This window comes from Crocodylus porosus, unplaced genomic scaffold, assembly GCF_001723895.1.
Source record: "Crocodylus porosus isolate Cpor-Errol unplaced genomic scaffold, CroPor_comp1, whole genome shotgun sequence".
Lineage (NCBI taxonomy): Eukaryota > Metazoa > Chordata > Crocodylia > Crocodylidae > Crocodylus > Crocodylus porosus.
The window spans coordinates 22,089,284-22,106,558 of NW_017728907.1; the positions used below are offsets into that span (position 1 = coordinate 22,089,284).

General features: G+C 46.1%; 1 protein-coding gene across 1 annotated transcript in view; it reads left to right on the forward strand.

Annotated features, from left to right (window-relative positions):
• Nucleotides 1–930: 930 nt before the first annotated feature.
• The window catches only part of LAMC2 (laminin subunit gamma 2), a 31,117-nt gene continuing 14,772 nt past the window's right edge, over nt 931–17,275 (forward strand). The window contains exons 1-6 of the mRNA XM_019530967.1: nt 931–1,222; nt 10,352–10,540; nt 13,091–13,226; nt 14,335–14,433; nt 15,432–15,568; nt 16,534–16,656. Coding sequence (XP_019386512.1) covers nt 1,138–1,222; nt 10,352–10,540; nt 13,091–13,226; nt 14,335–14,433; nt 15,432–15,568; nt 16,534–16,656 — 769 coding nt within the window. The 5' untranslated portion in view covers nt 931–1,137. The remainder of the gene's footprint in view (nt 1,223–10,351; nt 10,541–13,090; nt 13,227–14,334; nt 14,434–15,431; nt 15,569–16,533; nt 16,657–17,275) is intronic.

Genomic DNA, 17,275 nt, shown 5'->3' on the forward strand with positions numbered 1-17,275 from the left:
AGAGCTGGTAATACTCCTAGACTGGCTTACCTGGGTGTCTGGATTTAGTTATAACCAGCAGAGAGACCCCTTGACAGTAACCAGGGGAGGCAGTAACCAGTACCATGTGGTATATCTGGTACTGGGCTGTGGGACTTGGGTGACGTGGGTCAGTAGTTTTTAGTTTGGAGGGGCTCCTGCTGGGTGGAAGACATGAATTACTAGAGCCCCAGCTGGCACCCGCAGGACAGTGGTGGGAGGAAGTTGGCATAATAGCATACTGGGATGCATTAGCTAATGCGTTGCAAGGAGGGCTAAGGAGTGATGCTTCTCTACTCGGCGCTGGTGACACCCCAGCTGCAGTATTGTGTCCAGTTCCGTGTGCTGCACTTCAAAAGATGCGGTGAATCTTGAAAGGGTCTAGAAAAGGGCCACCAGAATGATTAAGGGCCTGGAGGATAAGAGGAAAGACCAAGTGATCTAGGACTGTTCGGTCTGGTGAAGAGAAGACTGGGAGGGGAATTGGTGTCCATCTATAAATACATAAGGCGTGAATATCAGGAGCTGGGAGAAAAACTATTCACTAGGGCACCCCAGGGGTGGACAAGGAGCAATGGCCATAAACTGTTAGAGGATGGTTTCATGTTGGATGTAAGGAAGAACTAATTTATGTTAAGGATGACCAAAATCTGGAATAGACTTCTCAAGGAGGTGGTGCAGTCCCCAACCTTGGAGGTGTTCAGGAGAAGACTGGACAAGCACCTGGCTGGGATCATTTGATCTTTCGAGGTCCTTTCCAGCCCTTAACTTCTACGATTCTATGATTTATGCAGTGTCTTCTTCAATCCTTCTACACACACTCTCTGCTGTCGGTGCGTGTGGCTGTTTTGGCTGGTGGAGGACAGCCGCAGGAGCTGTTACGGAGGCAGTGTTGGGTGTGTGTGCATGTGTGTCTGCTTCATATGGGCTGGGCTCTCCTTATTCAGAAGGTGAGTCAGACTGAGGCACACGCTTTCTTCCTGTCGGGAGTGACTCAGGTACAGGAGCTGATAAAACCACCTGAGAAGAGAAAGCAACGCACAGCGGAAAGCAGGTTTAAGCCCCCTGCAGGTCTTCTGAGCCTTTCTTTCTGTAAGGACGTATCCTGGATCCCCAGAAATGACTTTGTGCAGGCTGCTAACTCTGAGCTGCTTCAGTGTATGTCTGTTCCTGCCTGCAGCCACTGGTACCAGGGAAAGAGGAGGTGAGGCTTAGAAGACTGTAAACCTTCCTGCTCTTTTAGAAACTGATTCCTCTCACAACTTTCCTTTCAGCTGTGCACTGTTACAAGAGACTCCAAAAGATCCTCACCACTACGGAGCCCTTTGGGTCAAACCTCTCTAAACCTCTAACTCTGGCTCCCTTTCTCCTGTGTTTCAGATTGGGAGTGAACATTAAATGCTATTCTCTGGATGTCTTTGGACTAATCACTTTGCTAGTGCTGCTTTGGGTCTTCAGCACCTTTTGTAACTCAGATTTTTTTGGGATTCCCCTTTAAATAATAACATGCTGCTGTGTCGCGGCTTGATTGCTTTCTTTAAAGTCTCACTATGTGGGTGGGATTTGGGTGGGAGCATGGTAATTGCATTATATGATATTGTGCTTATTTATATAGTACAACTAATCCAAGCGGTAGCAAAACTAGTGCAAGAATTGGGACAGCATCTATTATTGCCCTGACACGCGTGGAATTCAGATCTTTTGAGAAGTTTGCCTTCTGAGGTGTTTTGCCTCAGATCCTGCCTGCTCACACTTTGTGGTCTTTGCAAAACCCTTTCAAATAAGTTTTTGTGGGGCCCCCTGTAGCACTGTGGGGGGGGGGGTCCAATTCTCTTTTGTGAAACTGCACAATAGTATTTTTATATGCTAGTGAGATGCTATATATGTGTTTGAATGTGGAAGCTGACTGCTACTGTAACTGTGCAACTGCTTGTATGTGCGGCTTTGCAGTGGTGTGGCCTTTGCATGTATGGTATCTCCTTGCTATATAAGAATCATACATACAAACACGAATGTGTATTTGATGCAAACATGTTCTTCATATAGACTGCATAAGCTGCTATGACTTTAGGCTATAAAGACTGTCCTCAGTGATGGCAGATGATGAAACAAGGAGAAATGGTCTCAAGTTGCAGCAAGAGAAGTTTAGGTTAGATATTAGGAAAACCTTTCTCAGGAGGAGGGTAGCAAAGTACTGGAATAAGATACCCAGAGAGGTTATGGAATCTCCAGCCTTAATGGTTTTTAATACCTGGCTAGGCAAAGCCTTGGCTGGGATGATCTAGTTGGGGATGGTCCTGCTTTGAGCAGGGTGTTGGACTAGTTGACCTCTAATTTTCTATGATTTTACCATATGTTATATGCAATGATATGACATTTTGTCACTGGCTGTATTTGTGTCATGCGTTACTCAGATCAGTGTTTCTTAACCTGTGGGTTGCTACCCAAAAATGGTTTGCAAGAATATTTCAAAGGGTTGTGAACAAGTGCCAGAAAAATGCATGGAAGGTTTCTTCTTACAGGCTGGCAGTGTTCCAGCCTGCAAGGGGCTGCTTGGGCCACGGCCAGCATGCAGCCAGTTAGGGTCATAGGAGTAGCCAGATGAAGGTAAGTGTATGAGGAGCAGAGATTGGAGGGCCCCGGCTTGGGGAGTTGAGGAGGGCAGGTGTCTGCTGCCACTGGGGGAAGATGGCCAGGTGTTGAGGCTGCAACAGGGCAGGGCCAGGGGTGTGCAGGTTGGGATAAGCCACCAATCCTTGCAAATGAGTCCTGGTACGAAAAAGGCTGAGAACCACTGCTCTAGATGATGTCATGCTACCATATTTATTCATAAATATTTGCTTAATGCTGTCAATTTGATTACCCTGATATGATGCTCAGTATAGTTCATATTTGCCCAAGTGTGTTGGAGCTCAATATTATGTATATATTGTTGAGGGAGATGTGTTGACTTGAGGTTGTTCTTTAATTTATAGCTTGGAGCTGTATTTTAAATTGTGTTTTAACGTTTTATCACTTAAATAGGATAAAATAAGAAATATTGAAAACAAATAAGCTGGTTTTGAAAACAGATCAGAGTAAGATGCAGCATAAATCAGAATTACAGCAAATGTAACTCTATGTAATTAAGTATCTTAACCAGCATAGTTCCTATCCCCCTTCCTGGCAGAAGATAATGGTGTTTAGAGGGTTGCTCACCAACCCTGGAACCTATAACTGAGCTCAGCATAAAGCAGTAGTCACTAGCAAATTATATTTAATTGCACACAATTTAATTACAGTAAACTTTCTGAATGTGTTAGTTGGAGCTAGCACAACATTATTATTTTGTGCCTGTTCTAGCACTCTAAAAAAACCAATTATGTCCTTAATGCATCTAACCTTCTTTATTTACACTTGAACTATTTAAATTATATTAGATAAATCTTATTTAGTAACAGAAATTCCGATGCTTAAATTACAAACTATTCAGCAAACCCTATTCAATTAAATGTGCATATTGCTGCCTTAGTGTGCAACTTTAGATCTATCCTAGTGTTTCAGGATATCATCCAAGAATTACGTGTACTGTTGTCAGCCAGCACTCTTTGTGCTGGCATGTAAGGTTATGCCCTCACATGGTAGACATTTTTCTGTGTGCTGTTACATAGGATGTTATCAGGCAAGCCAGCTGTGATATGCATGACTGTCTTGCATGTGACTCAGTTTCTAGGCAGTGTTGTTTGCAGGGACCCTTGAAAGGAGTTGGTGTCAGAGTGGGAGGTTCAGGCTATGTTGGTTCTCTTGGATGTTTCTAACTGTGGCAGTCATCCTTGGATTTTGTGAGCCTCTGAAGTTGAAAGCTGACATACGGACCCCTTCAGATGGGAAAGTGAATGGATAAGTGACTAGAGAGATTCATCATCAGGAGGCTGAGGGGAAGGGTTGGCGCAGAGAAGGGAGTTGGAGTGCTTTTTACAGGTGCATGTGCGTGGTTCCAAGGGAGAGTGTCTGTGGCTTGGGGAATGGGTTATATCAGGCAGCTGCAGCTGAGCTGTGAGCCTCTGAGCTTCTGTGTTGAAATGGGTGGAGGTCACAGCTGCCTCGTTGTCTGACATAAGCAGGGTCCCCCACAGAAACACCTGCCATGTTTTCCTAGATCTACTTTTCTATAGTTGTCCAACTCCACCAGAATAACATGCATAGGAGAAGCAGAGTCAGGTCAATAGCAGCAACAAATTCCGCTCCTCTGCTCTTTCTGTGAATCTCTGAAGTTAAATGCCTTCCATGATGATTCAGAGTACAGATATTTCAAACATACTGTTCCGAGCCCAGGGGAGTTGCAGGTGAAGCCTGGAAGAAATGCTTAACCGGATTCCGTGGACAGAGACAGATTTGTGAAACTGGGAATGAGGTGTGCTTTGTGCACAGGAACAGTTCGGACAAGGTCTTTTGGGTAAATTCAATACCTTTTTATGAAACCAACTAAAATACTTAGAAAACTTCTTTTGCAAGGTTTTGGATGTCAAGCATTCTGTTCCTGCCTGCCTAATCAACGAGGGAACAATAATGACGAGACCTGGGGGGGTGGGGAGTGAGGTGGTTTCACAATTCTGGCCCCAACCTGGACTTTCTAGAGCAAGGAACCCCTAAACTCCATGGAAATTCAGCATCCCAGGATTTGACAGCATTTCAGTGATATGTGCTTGTGTTAAGAGCCCCCCAGCCTTTTGATGGCAGTTCCATTGCCTTGGAATAGGCACAATCCAGGGAAGAATCTGTTCTGGAAGTGGCAGCCCAGTGATGAATTCCAGCTGTGTTGGACTGCCCAAGTGCTGGCTGGTTCATTCCCTGGTAGATGCAAAGCAGACAGGGGAGGAGGTTACTCTGGATCGAGTCGTCTCCGAGGGACCTTTTGTGGAATGGAGAGTGGTTACGGTCGCTATGGGAGCTTTATTGCATTTGGATGTCCTCTGGAGGGTAAAAGGGCCCTTTCATGCTGGTAGTGTCTCTAAGGTTACTTGACACATTACTCACTAGCACTGACATGCAAGTTCCTTGATTCAGAACCAGCTCTATTTGTCTTGTATGTATGCAACTGTTTAAGAACAGAGCAATGCCAGCAGGGAGCCTGGCATGCCTGTTTGCTGCCCTCTTGCCCTCCAGGTGCTGGGACCTGTGTCGGATCAGTAAGCAATCGTTTCTCGCAATTTGTCATATTGGCAGATGTCTGGAGCATGACATTTTGCTGCAGGATGTGCTCTGGAGCTTCTCCATTCTGGCATTGTATTTAGGGAATTCTGGGTGTTCCCGCTTGCAGACCCTGCTGTCCACACAGCTGGAGAAGCCCTTTATCCCAAGCTGTGGTGCTTCGCAGCACCAGAAAGAATAGCCTTTCTGCTTTAAATTTTCTTCCTCCCCGATTCATAAACACCCTCTCATTAATTGGCTCAAGTGGCAAGTTCTTTTTAAAACTTTCATCTGTGCTAGAGTTCACTGGGGAGAGCTAGCAGTATAAACAAACGCAGGGGCCAATCTATGGTGCTAACCCAAGGAACCATTTGAAACTACAGTACTTCATGTTAGTAATATATTAACTTGGTCTGTTCCCCTGGGAGAGGGCTAGAGGCGTAGTCCCCTGCATGCTCCACAGAATGGCAAAACCTGAAAAGAAGCCTTGCCTTATCCTTATACATGTACTGATGCCTGCAAATTAGCAGCTGAACAAAAAACCCAACAGGGTGCAAAAACACACCTTCTGTGTCTGTGAGAGCTGATAACTTTTAACCTGGCTTTATCCTGGATGTAGTGAAGGAGAGAGACTGTAGTTAGTCTGAAGTCAAGTAGAAGGCAGGGTCCATTTGCACCTAATAGACCAACCAAATTGTGCGCCTCTGTAACACACAAACCTTTATGGGTCCGTGCTCACTTCATCAGATGCTGTGAACAGGATGCATGCAAAGCTGTGGATAAGAAAGAGAGCAGTTTTAATAGAAAAGCAGAGGGAGGGGCTGAAAGGAGAAAGGGAGAGAAGGACAGTGCTGGGAGCACCGGGAGAGGTCAGACTTCCATGGAGAACTGAAGCATTTTGAGCACAATCTGTATTTTTTCTGTCTCTCTTGCTGTCCTCCAACTTAGCCACTTTAGGCACCAGAGGCAGGTCACTCTGGTCTCCACTGTCATCCCATCTCGCAGCCCAGGGTAACGGGACAGCTGTTGTAGCCCTGGAATTAATCAGTGCCTGAAGTGTTTCAGTGGCAAAGTGAAAATATTTCTGTTGCTACTTTATTAGCATCTGACATCATCCCCATCTCATAGGCAGCCCTGGCTTGTTGCATATGAATGTGTTTGTCTGGTATGCGTGTTCCTGGTGACTGGGTGAGGGTGTCTGTCCGCACGTCAGGTGGGAGGCATGAGGTACACACAAGGCCGTCAGATGTGAGTAATGCTAGCCTGAAATCTGATCACAGATGGAAGGGAACATTGGTTCAGCTTCCTAGTTAAAAATCCCAGTACTAAAATGCTCTGGGCAGTTAGGTCTGCATGCTGCTGGGATGCTGCAGGGGGAGGAAGGTGCTTGGGAGCTGTTCTGTTTGCATGCTGTTTGCCCATGTACATAACTGCTATTGTGATGCACAAGGTTGGGGGGAAGGATGCTTCAGCCCTTAGCAGCCCTGAGGGAGAGGGGTAGACTTCTCCTGCCCCGCTGCAGTGTGTGCCCTTGTGTGTCAGGGCCCATGTTAGCTCTGCAGTGCGGTGGCAAAGTGCTACAATGCGTTACTCACTGTGTTCCTGCCCTTCTCCAGATTTCTGCTCGCTCCCAGCCCCCATCAGCCTCTCTTCTGTGAGAAACTGCAGTGTTTTCAAACTCTCTTTCTGTAATTTTTCTTATGAGACTGTCCCTGGCTTCCCTTTCTGCGTCCCTTTTCATTTTTCTTCCACATCTTTCCATCCCCTCCAGTTTTAAAGGGAGATTCATGATGATAGATTAACTGCCTAGGAAAGACAGCAGCTCTGTCCACATTCAGGTTCAGCAGGCCAAGTCTCTTCTATGCTGCTGTGACAAATGGCTTCAATCGTGTCCTAAAGGGACAATCTCTGGCAGGGTAGTTCAGTGCCATGACTAAGTCAGTCCTTGAGCATTTTGGTGTTGAGAAGGCAGCCAGAGTAGGGGTTTTCTGATGTAGACTTTTGTGCATGTGCTAGAAGTTGATTGGAGATGCAACCATTGCTAAACTGTGTTGGAAAGGTGATGTTATCTGTCACTGCTGATTTCCACCAATAAGCAGAGCAGTCTCCATCCTCCCCATTCCTCACCTCTCCCCATTCTTAGATTCTTTCTAAATTTGCTCCACTCTCCCTTTCTCATTCACTCTTTCTCTTGACCACTTTTCACTCTTCTCACTACCCAAATGCCAGGGAGGCTGCCATCTCAGCCTTTCAACCACTTCCTAAAAAAGAATTTTGCTCTTGGCATGAGTTTCTTCTGGTGTTGCAGATGTGATTTGTGTCTCCACTTGCATGGCTCTGGCACATGCATCCAACCAATGCTAGTGCCTTTTAAAAAAGAATGAGGTCATTCAGTTCAGGAGGAGAAGAACTATGTAGCAGCATGCCCGGTGAAGTACTGCAAGAATCCGTTCTCTAAAGATTTCTCCCTTCAAGGAAGACCAGGTCTGTGCCCATTTACTATGCTGACAAAGTGCTGATACTGGCAAAGCTGTGATTTTTTTATTGGCCTGGCTTATTTTGCACAGAGGGGCCATATGGGTAAAAGTACAGTTTTGCTGGCATGTGCCAGCGTTGCTACATTGTCCAGGATTGCAGCACTGACCTATGTGTGGCTTCTGAAGTTTGTAGCATACACCTGATCTAAGATACCCCTGAGTCTGGCTGAATTTTCATGTGACTTCAGCAATTTATTCAGTTCTGCAGTAGCTTGGACTTGAAAGCTAGTTGTAGCCAACAGTAAAAGTGTATTAAAGTTTGCAAATAAGGGAGTGGTAGCAACAGGCACTTCTATCTCCTGCCCAGGGTGCCTTGCTCAAATGTTGTTAGCCAAGTTGTACAGCCTGACTGAGCCTGTACTGCTGGTACTCATTCCAAAATCCTTACTCTCCACTCCAACACTGTCAGAACAAGGTACAGAAAGAGTAAGTGGGGGGGTGTATGTGTGTGCGCGCAGATCTGGAATCTCATTAAGAAGAAACTAGACAAGCAAGAGCAGCATGGAGAGAGAGAGAAAGCTGGAGAACCAATTGTAGTATAGCATTAATGGCATAAAGTAAATGCATTTGATGATTTCACTTGATACCTGTGCTGTCTTAGATGATCAGATGTGGTGAATGTGGACTTGTAAATGACAGTCACTGTTAACAGAAGGTGCAACTTAAATCGCAGCTCTCCTGAGATCAGAACTAAAATTCCCATTGGCTTTTTAGTTCACATAGGCAGGATTTTTTCCTCTGTGCACACCCAAAGACCTCATAGTGCTCAGAGACTTCTTTAATCAAATGCAAAGGAAATGGTCTCCTGAAAATGACTATTCTGTGCCTGATGACAAGGGCCATTTGTTTTCCTGAATCTCATGAAAAAACTAATAGAGAAATCCTGCTGAGGCATATGTGGGAAAGAGAATACAGAGCTCTGGGTGGGTGAATGGCTGTTTATGGGCAGGTGCATGCATTTGGGAATGTAGGTGGTACGAGTGACAGTGGGGGGGTGCTTGGGGTTAGCGGGCACACGGGTATGAGGCTGAGGGTGTGACTGTAGTAGTGAATGACTGTGCACCTGAATGAGGGTATGGGCACACCTTTGTGTAACAGCTGATACTTTTTCAGAAATGCATGTTGTTTTATTACCTGCCCCTGGGGCATATGCCACACGTAGACCTGATATTTGTCCCTCTGGTGGGAATGCCTCAGGTGCCAGGAATGCAAGGGTCATGTCTGAACCTGACGGTATGTGCTGGCAGCCTGCCTGGCTCTGCTTAGAGCTGCTGTAGCTGCCAAGGTCTCCTAGCGCTTCTAAAGCTAATATTTGATTGCTGAGGTATTTTGATAATGAGGTCAATTTCCCTTGTAATGAAAGAGTGAGCTCTGAATGCATCATTCATAGCTTTCATTGTCAGGGAAACATGTGACTTCTACCCCTGTACCTCCTAGGGACCAATTCACTGTGTGTGTGCCCCATCCTCAGCTTGGGATAGGGACCATCTACCTACTGCTGGGCAGCTCTGTGAGGCACTCAAGCTATGGGCATCCTTCCTACCCCACCTGGGCACCGGAGTTGGTAATACAACAGGCTTATTGCCAGTAGCGGCTGTCCTTGGTTCTCTACAAGCTCTGAGGTTCCCTTTTAAGAAACACATGAACTGATGTCTTTGTTACAGATATGTGTTACTGCTGACTAGTGACAGTGTCCCAGTTCTGGATGCAGGTTTATCTGACCAGCACACTATGCTCTATGTGACCTCTTTCCCTCACTGCCTTGTTTCTTGTTCCTCTGGTTTCTTACTTCTGCTTTTGCTTACAACAAAAAACGCTGAATATGTATAACTGTCCTTATGCTAGAGACAGCTCTATGCTGAACTGAAATTTGCCTCTTTTATTTTATAGTAAACATTGATATTTTCCCCTTCTTACCATGGAAATGGTACCTTTAGTTTCTTGAATATTACCATCTTCCTTTGGTTTTCTCTGCAATAGCTTCAGAAGGTTTCAACAATTGGCTGGATCCTTAGCTGGGGGTCAAGCTCTTTTTGCATAGTGAGGTGGCTTTTATACCAATGCAGGCTCTGACTCAGTGCTCCTGATGAACAGGGTGCCAATGCAACTACAAGAAATGAAGGTGGCAGGGGGTAGTTCAAGTGCATTGCCATCCCAAGTCACCATTACTCTGTATTATGAGCACCCTTGTGGCATTGTACTGCTTGGATTCTATTAATGGGTTATTTTTGTTTCTTATGAATCCAGCTTCAGGATTTTGTTTTTATTAAGAAAAATCTCCTTATGGTGATCTACTTCAGTTCCCAGTAGCCCATATCACAGAAGAACCCAGGGCAACTGAGTCTTGTTGGCACTCTTGTCAGCAGGCGGAGAGACTAGAGACCTGAAGGGATGGTGAAGTGGTTCATTTGGATGTTGGGTGGGTCGTATTAGTGGGAAAACAAACTGAATGTTTGTGCTGTCTCATAGAACAAGTAGGTAGCTTTGATTTCCAGGGCACTTTGACTGGTGCCCTTCACTAAGCTCACACATGCAAACTTTAAAGTGCAAACCTGATCCCTTCTCTTCTTGGTAGGTGCTATTGGGATCCCTTTATTGAACCATGTTCATTTTCTTTGCTTTTTCAGTCTGTGACTGCAATGGAAAGTCCAGGCAATGCATCTTTGACCAGGACCTGCTCAGAGAAACAGGAAATGGCTTCCGGTGCCTCAACTGCATGGACAATACTGATGGGGTGCGCTGTGAAGGGTGCAAGGAGGGGTTCTACCATCAGCAAAATGGAGTACGTTGCCTGCCATGCAACTGCAACCCGAGAGGTATGAGATATGTGAGAAGCCTAGGAAAGAGGAGGAGGAGAGTGAATGAAGGGAAACGAGCTGGTCCAGAAGTGCCCAAACCCAACAGCTGTCATGGTGCTGCTGCATTTTGGCAATTACAATTTGGCCTAATTCTGGTGGATTAAACCAAATGGATCCCAAGCTATATCCCTCCTCAAGCTCTGCCCATGGTGGCTGGTGCTGACCAGCTGCCACTGTGATGGTCACGCTGCATGGTCCCATTTGTCACTATCAGTGTGATATTGTGAAAGGATTTTCACAGCATGAGCAGCTGTGGTGGAGTCATGCGGGGCCAACAGATGCATGGGTGTGCACTCGCTTTGGCATCTTGGTGGTGGTGGCTGCTGCCTGCCATGAGAGTTCCAGGTGGCAGAGGCAGATGAGTGCAAACAAGGCCTGAGCATCTCCCAACCAGGCCCATTTTAAATCTGCTGAATGAGCTAGGACTCTTGCAAGTCCAGCAGACCTAGAGCAGATGGTGGTGAAGGGTGTAAGATCAGCCCAGAAGAGCTTCTGGCAACTGTCCTGCTTCACATGTTGGCTAGAAAGGCTGCCACCAGAGGAGTGTACTGACATAGATGGAATCAAAGCTAGTGTTCACTCAGGACTAGGTTTACTGAAAATAATTCCTAAATTCAGAATTGTAATCATTCCCCACTTCTGCCACCTGTGGATTAAGGCAGTGCAAGTGAAGATGGGAATTGAAAAAGAGCAGCTCAACTTCCACAGTCCTTTCACTTCTATGGAAGAAGCATAACCCAGTTAAGTGCCTCACAGCAAATCATGCAAGTTCTTCAGAGCATAGGTTAGATGGGGAGGGTATGGGGCTTGGCATTGCAGGGACACACAAGGCAACAGGCTACCTAAGGGAGTGAGGCCAGAGTGCAGGTTTTACCATTCCCTCTTACCTTCCCCCTCTGCAGCATATCAGAAGGTCACCATGTCACTTTTAATGAGTGGTGTGCTCTAACATCAGCCGTCTGCAACAAGCTGTCAGCAAGCACAAGCTGGGGGTGACCCAAAGTTGATAATGTTTGATGGCTGTTCAGAGATTCTCATGCAATGTATTTTTTTAGTCTCAGACCAGATGCCATGGGTAAAGGCATTCACATCAGAAAGGATCTGAACCAAAGCCTGCTAGAAGGATTTAAAAGGCTTCCACCGAGTGATGGAGTCGCGTCTAATGTCCTATCACATTTTGCAGTCATTGGCAATTTTGCTAGAAATGAGTGACTGTGACTGGATCATGGGAGGGAAAGGATCACTCCCAAGTGAAGCATGGTGTTTGGGGGTGGGAGGTATATAAAAATGATGTACAATTTTGTGGATTAAGAGAAGACTTTGGTGTGTAAAACCATACTCTCCTGCCTTCCACCTGCACTGCTACTCTAGGAGGGGATAATAGATAAAGTGCACATGACATGAATGTCTTTTCTACTACTTATGAAACAGATGAGAACTCATGCTGTGACAAGAGATGGGCCTTCCTGGCTTCTCAATGTTTTCCACTGTATTTCAGTGATGACGTGGCCTGCATATCTACTGTAGAGCCAGTCTTGGTGGTTGTGATCAGATTTCTGTATCTCCTGAAAACTGGTGTTTCATAAATATTGGGTTGAGAATCCTATGGAAATTCTGAACATGTTGTTTGTCTGTGTGCACAGAAATCAAATCATTACAACCGCTCATTAAACCTGAAAAGTGCCTGACCAGCAAAGTTGTGAGTTAATCTTTTAATTGCTGGTTGACTAAAAATCTAGGACAGAATGTCTCCCAAGTACTATAATAGAAAAGCATACAGAATATGTTGTGAATGTATAGTGGTGGGAATGTTAACTTCTGTTCTGTTTCCCTGTCGCCCAGCCAGGGTGGACAGTGATCACCAGTTCAGAAGGATGGTACTAGTCTGATGTCCTGTGAAAAAAACTTAATAAATGTCCTGGCCCAAATCCTCAGATGATTTGAATGAATGTAGTTGCACTGAAGTTGGAGTTGCACCAGTTTATACAAGCATAGGATCTACCACAAAGGAAGCAAATTTCTGGTTATCTGGTGTTTCCTTGGGCCTGTCATGTCCTATGTACCATTACTGTTGCACAGAAGATCCCTTAAGATTCCCTCAGTTCCCACAGCTGGAAGTCCCAAGCTGCAGGAACTTGAAGTCCCTTGAGTCAAGTCTACAACTTGCATGGGGGATATCATAACAATTTCCACAGCAAAAACTGATATTGTGAGTCCATTTCATGTGGGGAACTGGAAGCAAGGGCAGGGGAGATATTAAAATGAAAGACTGCCGGCAGTCAGATAGCTGATACCTGTCCTGCAAAAATGAGGGAATTGGTTATAGACCAATACATAATTAATGGTGAAATTTGCCTTAGACTAGGAAAGTTTTCCATTTTCATTCCCTGAAAGGTTCCAGCAAGCATTGTTAATTTCCCCTTATGTCCCCGGGGGATGCTCTTGGTGAGGTGGTAACTAATGATAACTCTATGATGGTAAGCACTATTTCATTCTCTGTTCATCCAGGCTCCCTCAGCCCACAGTGTGATAACCACGGCCAATGCAGCTGCAAACCAGGCATGGCAGGAGAAAAATGTGACCGATGTGAGCTAGAATTCACCCCTCTCTCAGGGGCTGGAAGGAGGGGAGACAGACAGCTGCCGTAAGTACCACATACAAACTGTGCTGGCAGGACTGTCCTTTCAGAGTTTCCTTTTCTGCAGCAAATTTCCAGTGCTATCTGAGTATTTACAGGTAGCATATGAGGGCTGGAGAGCTTTATTCTTGGTCAGTATGGACAATTTATGTTGTCACAGCATCTCTCTCCTTCTCTAGTTATGAGACCATGGGGAGAGGCCTGTATCCATGACCCTAATCCTTAAAATTACTGCCGCTGTTATTCTAGAAGCAATCACATGCTGGCTGTAAGGATGGAGGGGGGGAGTAGACATTACCATAGGTCTCCAGTCAGCTCAAGCAGCAATGATGTCCTTTTCCACAGGTGAAGTGCCTCTGACCTCCACAGATCCTGGAAACACTCATTTTATACTGGTTTCTCTGTTCTAGTCCAGTTCTGTTTGCCTAACTCAAGCGTAAAGGCAACATATTCAAAGCAGGTGGAAGGGAAACCTTTCCAGGCATAGCACACAATTAACCTGTGGAACTCACAGCTACATGACCTCATTGAGGCTAACAGCTTGACAAGATGCAATAAATAAAACAAACTCTGTCTTGATGTCTGAACAGCACCTGGCACTAGAACACGCCAGTCTAACTGGAGACTCAAGGCATTATCATGATGCACATAAAGTAGGGCTATGAATGGTCAGGCTCCCATATATTACTCAAGATAGAGCCAGGGGTTAGGAGCAAAACCGTTTGCTTGGGCAGGTTGTCCCAGAATTGCCCTTATGGGGCTTTTTTCTTGCACCTCCCTCTGAATTATCTGGTGCTGGAGACAGTGCTGGCCTAGGTGGACCACAGGCCTGGTCCAGTGTCCACTAAGATCTCAGCCTGGGTTCTGTGTACAAGTGGTGGGAATAGGGACCATCCTGTTGTGTTTGTTAGTGAATAGGGAGGCAGTCAGTCTAGGCAGTAGATAAGGGCTGAGAATCACTGCAGTGTGGTAAATCCCATGCATTGACCAGAATGGCTGCTCTACTGGTAGGCTGGGGAGACTTCATTGTGTATTTGCTGTGCGTATTAACCATGCATAAGCAATTTGTTAAACTGAGGTACAAATCAATCGGAGACTCTTGTTTCTTTCTTAGGAGTTCTCAGTGTGTCTGTGACCCAGCTGGCAGCACAGGGCATTGCATTTCGGGACGCTGCTTCTGCAAGACAGGCACCACAGGCGAGCAATGTGACAGGTGAGTGCACTTGCTCAGTGCTTCCACTGTGTGGTTGGTAAAGGCTCACTCTTGAACAAGCACTGCAGACCCAGGGGCCTGTTCTCAGTTTTGTGCAGATCAGTGAGGAGGACTGTTACCTGGCTCCACAGGAAATAATTTCTAGTCGGTCCCAAAGCCACCTTCCCTTGCTTCCCTTTCTGCCTGCTCCTTGGAGTCCCAAAACTTTTGCCGCGTAGGCCTGAGGGGTAGTGCCTGACCTTTGCTTTCCAGGGAACATCACTGGGCCTGAAGCCTTCAGCACTTGTCACTTCCTTCTGCAAGAATGTCCCCTGGGTCTGTTCCGGGGGCCTGATTATAGAGGATAATTGTAGTGTGTGACAAATGTCTCATGTGATGTACACACTAGCTAGGAATCAGCTGTGCTGCAGAAGCAAAGTCCCATTTCCCCTCCACCTCATATTTGTGTAAAAGAAAATAAAGTGCCCCAAGGGTGAGCTTCCAAAGCCAGTCCCAGCACCACCCTCACCCAGGAGAAAGACATGGCTAATTGCCAATCTCTGGAGATAGAGCTGTGTTGAGGCAGGTGGAGTTGCAAGGCAGGATCCTCCCCAGACCTGCTGCAGTGCATTCCTCAGGTAGGGGCTGTGCTTTGTCAGAAGCTGCTCCCTTCTGTAAGACAGATAAGGGCAGAGGGCAGGCAGGGAGTTGCCCATTCGGCCCAGGGATGAAAGCTTGCACTTGTTTGCGAGTGTATATAGGAGCCAAGTGTTTGAAGTTGGAGCCAAGGAGCTCAGCACCCAGTTATCTCTTTAGAAATCCTTGATTTAGCTGGTGGTAATGATTTTTTTCATACAATGCCACGTGGTATTAAGAGCTTTTGGTCTTTAAATGGCCAGTGTGTGCTTTGTGCTGTTTGCCTTTTGTGGCTGTGTGCAGACTTACCCATCCAGAATGTGATGTCAGATGTGCTGTGATGATATGCAGTAAAATTCAGGTTGATGCCATCTCGTACACAGGTGCAAGCCGGGCTACTATAACCTGGATGCAGGAAACCCTGAGGGATGTTCCCAGTGCTTCTGTTATGGGCATTCAGCCACATGTAGCAGCGCAGAAAATTACAGTGTCCACAAAATCACCTCCAACTTCCAGCAGGGTAAAACTCACCTTCAGTGTTTGTATTGCTGAGCTTTGTAATTTACTTCCTATGGAAAGTTTGGGGTTCTGGCATACATACTGTAAATTCTCCTTTCACCTGGTGTTCTGGGGGTTGGTGGAGAGGTAGAAGACCATCCCCCATAGAAGATCCCCTCACAGTCCTCTAACCCCAGTCCCTGTGGAACAGTGTGGTGCTCTTAATTCAACATGCTGTCATACTTCTCCTCTTTAGCATGCATAGTTTTGACTCAAGCACACTTCACTTTGTACTTGAGACATTGAAATATTCAGGTTTCTAATAAAGGTTGGCATTGTCATCCGCCACACATGTCACTGAGTGACGGTGGAGCCTGCAAGGGAGGAGGGGCTAGTAGTTACAAACCGGTGGGTCATATCCACAGTTGGTATAAACTGGTGAAATCAAGGGTACAATTCTGCTTTGAGGATTAGGCTTAGTGATTGTGAATTGATCAAATATCAGGAGAACATCGTTCAGAAGAACTTGTAATTCAGTGATGTCTTTAATTTCATCAGAGTACGCTTTGGTTAACAGTTCCCACATAAGAGCCCTTATCCTCCTTTGGCTTGATGATCATAACAGAGCAGCATCTGAAGACAAGTCTGAGAGCATTATGTCCATCTAACGCCATACTGCTCTCTGTTAGGTGACCTCTGCTCTCAGTCTGGACACCTATGGTATTAGGCACTGCTAGAGTACAAAGAACTCACTTGGCCACTGTTATCAAGGCAGGTGCCTGTTTATAACATAGGGAAGTATGTGCATTGGTCAAGACATCAGCCTGGGTTCAGGGAGGGGTGAACAATAGTCCATAAGGCAGGAGAGATTGATCATATATGACCCAAGTGAACCCAAGGACCACACAGTCCTACCTACAGCCTTTCTTTAGCTGCTGTTTCCTAGATCCAGTGGTTGGATGAAACTTACCTCTGTTTCCGTTCTAGATGCTGAGGGCTGGAGAGGAGTCTACATTGATGGGTCCCCTGTAGAGCTCCAGTGGTCTCCGCGTCATCGGGATGTGTTTATCACAGCAAAGCGGCCAGAACCAATCTATTTTTTGGCACCAGGTGCGTGAGCTTGTGAAATGGGAAGGGTCGTACTACAAGAAGATGCACCATACAGGGAAACAGTTCTGCAAAGCAGCACAGATATTACCACATGTCCCTGCTCTTCCATGCCAACATGTTCACACATGGCCATGTCCAGAATGGGTTGGGGCCTGGGTTCAGATTTTGAGGGGAATCGGGTATTTCCATTTGCATAGGAGAAGATTTGGCTTTTTGGGACAAGTGTTAACCCCTCAGCATGTCTGCCTCCCTATGGCATTATGGTATGAGCCAGTCAGGGTTGGCATGAAGCAAGTGAAGTGAGGTCATGGCAGCCATCTCTAGCCCATGGGAGCTAGACCACTGGGATTGGATAGTAGTAGTCTTCTTTGGTGGATTCACAAAGGTGCTTCCCAGATGCAAGACGGTTAGAAATGCTCTATACTGGGTCCCAGGGCAAGGTTCAGCACTAGGAGACGGATTGGACCAGGGAATTTGCCATCAGAGAGTCAGAACACTGGATAACCCAGACTCATTTCCCAAGATGGCTGGTGGGGATGCTGGCAGATAGGGTGAGACATGACTAATAGTGGGACTTTCCAGTGCACGGATTCCTGTTCCATCCTGCTCTTGGCACATT